Source organism: Eucalyptus grandis, chromosome 4 (genome assembly GCF_016545825.1).
Source record: "Eucalyptus grandis isolate ANBG69807.140 chromosome 4, ASM1654582v1, whole genome shotgun sequence".
NCBI classification, from domain to species: domain Eukaryota; kingdom Viridiplantae; phylum Streptophyta; class Magnoliopsida; order Myrtales; family Myrtaceae; genus Eucalyptus; species Eucalyptus grandis.
Genome location: NC_052615.1, coordinates 35,395,358 through 35,405,720, shown reverse-complemented (window position 1 = coordinate 35,405,720; position 10,363 = coordinate 35,395,358). Strand labels below are relative to the sequence as shown.

The 10,363-nt window shown below is 35.8% G+C and overlaps 1 protein-coding gene across 4 annotated transcripts; it reads left to right on the top strand.

Moving 5' to 3' along the window:
- Positions 1–1,026: 1,026 nt before the first annotated feature.
- LOC104442115 (AT-rich interactive domain-containing protein 1) lies at positions 1,027–7,493 on the top strand. 4 transcript variants are annotated; one of them, XM_010055429.3, is made up of 3 exons: positions 1,027–1,226; positions 1,925–3,163; positions 6,188–7,493. In XM_010055429.3, exons 2-3 carry the CDS (start codon positions 2,444–2,446, stop codon positions 7,049–7,051), a joined length of 1,584 nt encoding a protein of 527 aa, XP_010053731.1. In that variant the 5' UTR covers positions 1,027–1,226; positions 1,925–2,443; the 3' UTR covers positions 7,052–7,493. The 4 variants fall into 4 exon arrangements, with proteins under 4 accessions (XP_010053731.1, XP_010053726.1, XP_010053730.1 ...); XM_010055424.3 differs by having other exon boundaries at positions 1,027–1,302; XM_010055428.3 differs by lacking the exon at positions 1,027–1,226 and adding an exon at positions 1,310–1,654.
- Positions 7,494–10,363: the final 2,870 nt, after the last annotated feature.

Below are 10,363 nucleotides of genomic sequence, written 5' to 3'. Positions count from 1 at the left end.
GGGGTAGTTGAGAGAGATAATTTTAGTAATTAGTGTACATATAAAGATATTGTTAAAAAATGTATCTAATTTTTTTATATAAAAAATTATTTTTGGAATTTCAAATAAGGGCATTTTTTTCTGTTGACTGACGAATATTCTAAAGTGAAAAGTAGGCGAAGGTTATTATGAAGGAAAATTGTATTACTCCATTTATTATTCATTAGAAAAAAGTCAATATCTATATATTGATATATGTATTTTGCTTAAAGGCTGACATTTCAAATTATTACAGAATAATGATTTTTTTTTTCACGTGTCACCCCATTATCTCCATCATCCTCCTCCTTTGCCCCTCCCACTTCTCACGTACCAGATCTCTCTCTCTCTCTCTCTCTCAAGCAGACTCTCATACCCATCAGATATAATATTCCTCCCTTTAAAAGAATTTTTCCTCCTTTCACACTACACACATGTCAATTAAATTATTGCACTATGTAAGCAATAATTTTCTCTCACACACACGGATATATATGTATATAGTAGATAGTGATTTCCGAAACAACATATTAACAGAATTTTTTTCCATTGATAAATTAAAAAATAATAATTTTAGAGGGACGAGGTGATCTCGTCTTCAATATTAGTAACAAATGCCACGGCCTTCGATTCCAAAATTAGAAAAGTTCATTAATTACCTATTTAAATAAGTTTCCAAAGCTTCGATTCATTAAAAGTTATATCGCTTAAATTCTCGGAAATCTATTCGTCAACTTTACGAGATATTCTCGTCAAATCCCATGTTTGATAATGGTATGTTGTAATCAAGATGAGAACGATAAATTGAGATATCCCAAGAAACTGAAAAAAGCGAAAGGAAAAGAAAAAGAAAGAGAACCAATAAATTCAAAAAAAAAAAAAACTCATAAACCTAATCTCACCCTTGACTCAACCACAAAGACTAGTCATTTATTAACCAAGGTTAGCCAATCATTTCCACTATAAAAATGATGATGTGGGGTTGCTGTGAGAGATGTCCCTCAAAAAGCTTCACATACCTACACAAACCACACATCCTCTACAAAATACTCTCTCTCTCTCACTAGCCATCGCTTCAAAGAAAGAAAAGGGTCACAAAAGAGGGGAGAGAGAGAGAGAGAGAGAGAGATAGATAGAGAGAGGGAGAGAGAGAGAGGGAAGGGGCTGTGGGCAGTGGAAATTGTAGGCCAGATGAGGTCAACAAGAAGGTGAGAATTGTAGTCCCAAGACCCCCTAAAACACATCACAGGCAAGCCTCCTTCAACTCCCCCCCTCCCCTCACTGGTACAATACAATCTCTCTCCATCTCTCTCTAGATTCTCTCTCTAGTTCTTGTGACATTTTTTTTGGGGTGGTTCCTCCTCCTAATGCTCTGTACTGCATTCATTGTAAATTATGCAAAGCTCTAATCATTGGGTGTCTGCATCTGTGGGAAAGACCTCTCCTTTTCTCTCTCTCTTTTCTTGTCAAACATTTGTCCCCTCTCTCTGTCCTCCGTCCAGTTATTTCATTTCCTTGTCGCTCCATTCTTAAATACCTGCAATCCACGAGAAATGAGCGCGGCCCGAAACTTCAACCGAGCTCACTTCTCCCGCCAAACGCACCGCCAGCGCGCATGTGTCGGCCTCGCCCTCGAGTCGGTAACACCCATCCCGGATCTTCGATTCTGCCCACGTCCGCGGCGCGCGGGTGTTTCTATTTTCCGCCCTTTCGCGTGCCGGGTCTTGTTCGGTTTTTTTTTTTTTTTTTTTTTTTTGTTCTGTCTTTCGTTTTAGGTTTTTTTTTTTTTTTTTGGTGGTGGGTGTGTGGGTGTTTGGAGTGGCGAAGGAAATGCGACAGTGTCGAACGTTTTGTATGTATTTCTTCTAGGGTTTTTTTTTTGAGTGAATTCGGAATTCAATGGCAGGGTGGTTGATGGTAGCTGATGCTGTTCCGGATTGCAAAGAGATAGAGGAGCTCCTGGGTGGACGAGTTTCGCGACCGTTTAGATCCGGTTTTGGGCTGTGCCCGGGAACGAACTCTCGGAAGGCGAGTTTCGACGGGTTTCTGCGACGGATTTGGTGGTGCTTTTGTTCCAGGGAGATCTGCTGCTGGTCTAATGGTCTTGACGCGTCTCTGTCTCGAATGCTTGGACAGATGCATTGTGTTGGTTTGGAGCTGTCGCGGGTGGCTTGACCTCTACAGTGCAGCGTGCCGAGAAGGATCGTTATAATGCCTTTCCGGAGACTGGGTTGAGTGATTTGGTGGCTAAATTTGAAGTGCTCTGTTCGAAACGTGTTGTCCCAGCTTCGGAGTTTTCATAGGGAAACAAGAAAGTATTTGGGTCTGCTAAGGAGGTGGTAAGTGACGACTTTGGAAGGTCAACATATCAAGTGAAGTTTAGAAGAGTCGTGCCTGCAGCGGTATATTTTCGAGGGGGTCATTCATGGTGGCGAACAAGGATCTTGAAGGATATTTCATGGAGACTTCGAATCAAAAGAAAAATGATGAGGAATGCACGCCCTCTGTATTGACGTTCAAGATCAACTCTGGGGATGATGATGGCATGGGGGATGTGGACGAGACCAAGAGCATGGAGCTAGAATCCAATGGAAGCAAGATCAGTGTCGAGGATGGAGACTTGATGATTACAGACTCGAATGAAAGTGCGGCCTGTTCTGCAGGTGGCGGAACACGTAATGAAGGTGATACAGAGAGTGAAGTAGTGGAGGGAGATGCAGTGAATAAGAAAACCAGAGCTTCCTTCAAACGAGCTCGTGACGGTATCTACGAAGAAGATTCAGTGAGGTTGAATTGGAAAAAGAAGAGTTCAGTAGGGCAACGGGATGACGAGTCGATTGGCGTGGTTGCTGAATCAGATGGAGGCAATATATATAGCAGTCAGGGTGATTTTGTAATTCTGGATCTTGAAGTGTCTGGAGAGGAATCTGCTTGTGTTGTGGACCAGAGTCCATTGTGGGCGATGCTTAACTGGCTCAATGGGATTGCAAGAGACCCGTGTGACCCAGAAATTGGTTCTTTACCAGAACTGTCCAAATGGAACATCTACGGAAGTGACAAATTGTGGAAACAGGTTTTGTTGTCTAGGGAGGCTCTCTTATTGGAAAGACACAAAACTCTGAGTGCCAAAAGATTAGTCTGGCAGGTATGTGGTTGTCAAATCTCAGTGATATTAAACTAAAAGCATTACTCTTTGCTCTTTCATTTCTAAATTGGGTTGGCTGCTATTAATGTTTATGTTTGCACAGGCTTATCACAGGAGTAGAACTAGAAATTGGAGATGACTTCTAAATAATTGTACAGTATATAGTGGCATAGGATGCATCTTGTTTTTTTAGTACATTTGGTGTTCAACATATTAAGGTGCTATTTTAATATCACATTACGCATGCAATTCTTTTGTGGAAGAAATTGTTATATCTAACTTTCTTATAAAATACAATAATTGTTGATTCTATAACTTATATTATGTTTAATTGACATACAACCTTTATCGAGAAAATACCACAACCAAATATGATTTCTGAACTTTTAACTCAAAAGAGAGTTCTTATTGTCATTTATTAAATGCAATTTCAAGAAAATAGATTAAATAAAAAGCAAATTGTTTTTATTGTTATCTTTTATGCGTATAGAAAATTGGAAACATCCTCTGAGATCAAACCTAAACTAAATTAGTTGTAAATATTGTCCACTAAATGAGTGTATAAAGCATGAGAATGTTTCGTTGTGATGATGGATGGATATAGGGACACTCAAAGAACGATAGGATTAAAAATGAATTTACTCAAGTAAAAGTGAGGCAACCTGATGGAAGATTAAATGAGAGAGCTTGTTTGAGGTGTGCTGAACATATGAAACGAAGACCTTTGGGTGTTCCAGTAATGGGAACATATGATTATGGCATGGAGAGTTGGGTCAAAAGGCATGGATAAAAATGTAAAAGACATGGTGGGAGATGATTGGAAAAGATATCAACCGCTTCTTCAGAAATATGATTGGAGGATGAGTGCAATGTTGTTACATAGGCGACGTCAATCAATGAGATAAGGCTTAATTGTTTGTTGTAATACAGTATACTACTTCATTGTGGATAATGGAGCTCAAAATCTTATGTTGTTTCCGTTCTTGACTCAGTTCTTGGTATACTTTTAGTTGGATTCAATGTTTTGAGATCTCTCTTTTCCATTTCTCCAGCTTGGTAAATAGTTCTATTTGGCAAAAAAAAAAAAGGCTTGGTAAATACCTTGACTAAGTTGCCAAAGTTGCTTGTCAGGTCCAGTTTCTCTTTTTACTTCATTTTTTTACTCATACCATGTGAAATCTCTTTTTCCACCATTAAATATTCTGACTAACTAAAATAAAAGAACTACATTTTAGGGTATACTTGTTTTGATCTTAATTAGCAAAATGGCTTAAATGTTGCGCATGAAGGTAAATAGTAAAATAGAAGCTTTTAGTAAGTAAAAGAAAATAAAAAAATTATCTTTTTAAATTTAGTATATTGTGAAACAATGTGAATTTAAGCTATTATAATGATGGAAAGATTGAAATAATTATTTGATTTGGGGAAGTGATAGACTGAGGATGACTATAATCATCTCGCCTACCAAATTACAATTCTGTTCATTGCTTAGTAAGGAATCATAAAATTTCATTTTAACAATTTATGTGGGCTTTTATGTAGTATTTTTGTAAAATAATTGTGGTTGAAAACCTTTTCTAGGCTTTGCTTTTTCTATGGTAGAAATTATATGTTCCTTATTCTTATTATCCTCTTTTCTTCTCCTTACCCTTGATTCTTGTTGTGTCCATGAATGGGAATTTGCTCAGGAATTTGCTTTTGCTTTGAAGCACTTCTTGTGATTTCGTTGTGGGTTTTTCAGTTTTTGGCTCACATTATCAATAGTCTATTGGTTACTGTTTTAATGGCAAAGAAGTTCACCTTAGGTGGTTCAACTTCAACAGTTCGGCATATAGTGTACTTCCTCTAACTTCATGGATGGGTTAGATGCAAGCATAATATGAATAAGAGATTGTTGATCGTTGGTGATATGCAGAATTAGTTCCCCTGTATTGTGTCCCTAAGTATTTCCTTATATTCCTTTTGTCAGGGGTTAGTTACTAGTGAAAGGAGAGAAGAATTCCTAAATTGTCTCTGTGAGCTGTATCTCAGCATGTATATGCCACGTATAAAGACTGTCATTTGTACACTAATATTGTCTTGTAGTGAATTGTTCATGTTCAATCCTGATATTTAGTTTAATGCCTAGAGCTATGTTCCGAGGCATAGATAGGTAAATTAAGTAGAACATGATACATGAATAGGACTAGCCATTCACAATTAGTTTTAAACCTGTTTACTTTTAAAAAAAACATTTGTTGTGTCATCTTATTCAAGTGGTAGTGTGATTATAAATAGAGGGTTAGAGATTTAGCACTTCTGTACAATAGGATCGCACGAACACAATACAAAGAATTTGTTTGAATTGGCATAGAATTACTGATATGTTATATCCAATTTTAAATAGGGATAATTCCACGAAAAATACTAATTTTGTCAGACTGTGAGACGCCAATACCCTAGACTTTTTGGTGTCTCTCCAATCCCCCAAATACTTACCAATGATCCAAAAATGCCTTCCGTATGGCTGTTAAATATCCAACGTGGCAGCATACTTAGTTGTGAAAAATCTGCTGTTGCTATGCTCTTGGTTGACATGGTAGCATGAGTCCATTGCCACGTCAGATCCGTTTGTCTGGCATTGTCAATTAATGTTGTCACATCAAATATTTAATCGTCATTATGGGCAGAAGTCTGATGAAGGTACTTTTGGGTCACTGGTACCAGTTTAGAATATTGGTGAGACGAAAAAAAATTTGGTAATGGTGTGCCATGAGAAAATGATTAAGAATATTTGTGGGATTATCTCTTTTAAATATTGTTAGCTCAAACCTGGTCATGTGATGATAAATTGGGAAGTGGTGTAATGCATTGATTTTTCAGTTACAGTGGTGAATCCATCGATTTTCATGCCACTGGAATATTAGAGGTTCAAGTTATAAGCTCGTACACATTCAGATTTTGATTAGAATATTTTGATGAAGTTAGGAATTTTAATCTCAATCTCATACATCATGTATGTTTGATTGGTGTTTTGCTTTGCAGAAAAATCAGAGGATGCACCCAAGCATGTATGAAGATCGTGATGGGTCTGGTTATAAACTGAGAGAGAGACAGTGTGAGCAGAGTTTTCTCCTCAAAGGTTCGAGCAAGAAGGTGAAAAACGGCTTGGATACTTTCATGTCAGTATGTCATGGTAACTTGGATATCCAAGATCACATTGATAACAATATCAAGAATGGAGACTCCAGTTCCTCATCTGCAGGTTCTCTATTTGACGATCAGGGAGAAGAGGAAGTGCCTCTGGGTTCTGAATTTCAAGCTGAAGTGCCAGAGTGGACTGGGGAAACTTTTGAAAGTGACTCTAAATGGCTGGGAACCCCAATTTGGCCTTTGAAAAATACACAGAGAAGATCTCTAATTGAAAGGGAACCTATGGGAAAGGGAAGACAAGATTCATGTGGATGTCAAGTTCGAGGCTCTGCTGAATGTGTTAGATTTCACATTGCGGAGAAAAGCAAAAGGTTGAACCTGGAACTTGGCCCAGCTTTCTACGTTTTCAATTTTGACAAAATGGGTGAAGAAGTTAAACATTCCTGGACAAGTGAAGAGCAGGAGAAATTTGCTGCTATAGTGAGGTCGAATCCCCCTTCTCAAGGTAAGTGTTTCTGGGATCAAATGTTCAAGGATTTTCCGACCAAAAGCAGGGTTGAATTGGTGAGCTACTATTTTAATGTCTTTCTCATGCTACGAAGGAGAAATCAGAACAGTTGCACTCCTCTTAATATCGATAGCGATGACGATGAATGGGAACCCGGTTCTGTTGTTCGTGGTGTTGGCCATCAAGAGGTCAGGTCGTCAGGCTCCATATTTTATTCACCAACAAAGCCACACTCTAGGTACAGATGATGCTAAGTTTCTTCTGAAGCAAAAACTTTATGAGGGCTGCTGATCTGTTCTTCTCCAGCTCCGTCCCTTGGCAAAAATTTTCTGGAGGACAAATTTTTCTTTTGGGTCATAGCTATAGTGTATTACTACAGGATAATCATGTTTAGCTCTGGTAGAGAAAAAAAGAAGTGAAGCATCGATATACAGTATTAGCCGTATAGCGCAAGAAGTTATGTTTGCAGTCGAGTCATTTTGTTTTTCCAGCATACAGCTGTTGAAGGTATACATCCTGTTGATTTCTCATGACTAACAACACCAGATACAGGTCTTCCTTTTTCTTCTTTCTTTTTTGCAATATACTTGTTTGCTTTCTTTCTGGCCTTAGCTAGATGATGAAAGAAAGATTTGTTAAAGCCAAGTGATGGAGACTGATATGGAAACAAGTGAATCGTCAGTTTGCAAATGTTTGATCTCAGCGGCAGATTTCCTTATAATTGTATAGATTCAGCAAAATACATGCGCTATTGGGAATTGCTTCGTATTGGCATTTTTTTTATTGGGTCTAGCTTGTAGCTATCGTTTCATGTTTGTTGTGTGGTTCTTAATCTAGTGTGAAGAGCCAAAGATTAAATCGAAGCTGTTATATGATGGCAGGACGTTGTTGAGCTTTTCAGCCTGGCAGTTTGCCATGATGAAATTTTTGTTCAACCTTGCCACGACCATACTTCAAATAATTATGGATGCTCAATTTGAATTATGGACAAAGTATGGTTATTGATTTTGATCAACTAATTAATTTTAGTCTTAACTCAGTACGTTTTTCAAACTTATTATGCTTTAAGAAAAATGTTTTCAAGTCACTTTTTAATTCAATAAAAATTACAATTGTACCAACAGATCGAATATATGTTGAAGAGATAAAGTATACCGGGATTATCAAAACTTGACATAGGTGGGGCATTTTAGTATAACAAATTTGAAAAGATACATTTAAGTGTCACTTTTCATTTTGAAAATGAAAAGTAGGGCATTTTGGTGCTAAGTTTGGGGAGAATAGACGGAAATGCGATGGGGCATTATTTTAATAATGTATGTGGTTTATGTGGCTCATCGGAAGTCAACTAAGCAAAATCGACGTCATTTTTCTATAAAATTTTTAATTTAATAATTAAAATAAATTAAAAACTAAATTTATTTTAAGGAGGAGGAGTCAACTCAGCAAAATCGACGTCATTTTCCAATAAATTTTTTAATTTAATAATTAAAATAAATTAAAAACTAAACTTATTTTAAGGAGGAGGAGAAGGAAGAAGAGGACGGAGAAGAAGAAGGGGGAACAGCAGGTTGTGAGGAATTTAGTTTTTTTTTTAAATTTTTTTAATTAATGTTTATATTAAAAATTAAATTTAGAGGCTTTTTACTAACATGGATAGTTTTAAAAAAATTACCACATGGATTTTTCTTTAAAAGAATTGCCACACCAATAAAAAGAAAAATTGCCAAAAATGCTACATCAACCATTTGATTGAAATTTCTCATCATTTGCACATAAGTATTTCATTGTTCTCTAACTTTGATATTTAAGTGTATCTTTTGGAACTTTTGGTACTTAAATATCCCCTTGTATCTTCCGATGTCTGCACCTCTATTTTGAAGGATTAATATATCGAAACTCAAACTGATAGACCTGTAATAAATTTATCTAAATTAATTTTTTATCATTGAAATCCTTAAACTAGGACACCTATTGCAAATTTATACAATACTAATTTTTTTGGCTAATTAAAATCCAAAACTAGTATATTTGTGATAAATTTATTTTCCGTTAGTTTTTATTAAAATTGGATTACCATCGCGAAAAATCACAAATCGATATATCTACAACAAATAGAGGATGAAATTCTGAACTGATATACTCATCAATTGTCACGATACTTTAATAGATACTAAAAGAGAGTAAATTTGTTATATATATACTAATTTGGCGTATATGTTGGTCAAAAAATTAGTTTGGGGTAAATTTTACATAAATATACTAGTTTGAGGTTTTTTTTTTTTTTCGTAATATTAATCGATTTTGAAAGTTTGATACTAAATTTTGTTGAAACTGTAGTAAAATTGACTTGGAAACTAACAAGATCTTATAATTAAATTGATACCAAAGATCTTGACCAATAAACGAGGAACGATAAGGGACAACAAAGATTTATTTACATGGTTTGGTTTAAGTGTTCGTACCTACATTCATGGGAATAAAAGTTACAATTGGTTGCATGCTTGAGCGTTTTTCACATCTAGATTACATCCAAGCCCAAATATTTTACAATTAAATAATTCAATTTGATGTAAAACTCATAGCACAAATTCACAAGTGTTCAATACCAAAGCAAAGCTTTTCGTACGGTCGGAAGCAAGAATGTCTTCTATAGCCCCGTTTGGTTTAGTCTTGGGGAAATGATTTTGGGAAATTACAAATGCCTATGAACTGAAGGAGTTTTTTAAAATGCTACGGTGTTTGGCAAATTGTAACTTTAAAATTTATTTGAAAATATGTTTGGCTTAAATGTCGTTTAATAAAATTTACGTTTGCAACAAGGCTTTTTTATTATTATTATTATTATTATTATTATTATTATTATTATTATTATTATTATTATTATTATTATTATTTCAAAATATGTCTTTTTCCAGTGTGGCGTCTCTTTTTCACAATGCGGCTCCTGCTTGTGAGGCTCTAATAATACACACAGACACGTCCGCCGTACGACTTGGTGAAGAAATCCAAATCTTGATAAACTGGTCAAATATGAATATTATTCTTTCCTTTTCTTTTAAATAGAAACAAATCCCCGAGATATAAATATATATCCACTTCAGAAGCAAATCTAATTAAATAAAATTCTTTGGATCTCTCCTATCGATTTAACAAAACCAATCTATATCTTCAACCGGGTCGGATTATGCAAATAATTAAAACTTAAGACATAAATTTAATAATCCTCTACATTGGCTTAATGTGTGAAGTCAAGTCATAGTGCTCATCATTTGTGTTGTTCTTCGAACATCTCAATGAGCACTCAATCTCTATGGACATCAATTGTGCTCAAACAAAGCTTGAGCTTCTGCCAGGTTCTTCGTTGTTGCTATCCTCTTCACAAAAATCTCAACCTTCGTTAAGACATTTCGGACGAAATACATGATATCAATATGTTTTGTTTGTTCGTGATGAACCAGATTTTATGCCAAATATATCGGACCTTGGTACTTCGCTAAGGATGCACTCACATATTTCACTAGCTACATATTAAAATCTGCAACAATATTTTGAATATA

What these genes read in the sequence shown, in the direction of transcription:
- LOC104442115 (XM_010055429.3), top strand. Translation starts at nt 2,444, where the DNA reads ATGGTGGCGAACAAGGATCTTGAAGGATATTTCATGGAGACTTCGAAT. An exon ending in CCAAAAGATTAGTCTGGCAG is followed by an intron (nt 3,164 to 6,187) that starts GTATGTGGTTGT and finishes TTTGCTTTGCAG; the next exon opens with AAAAATCAGAGGATGCACCC.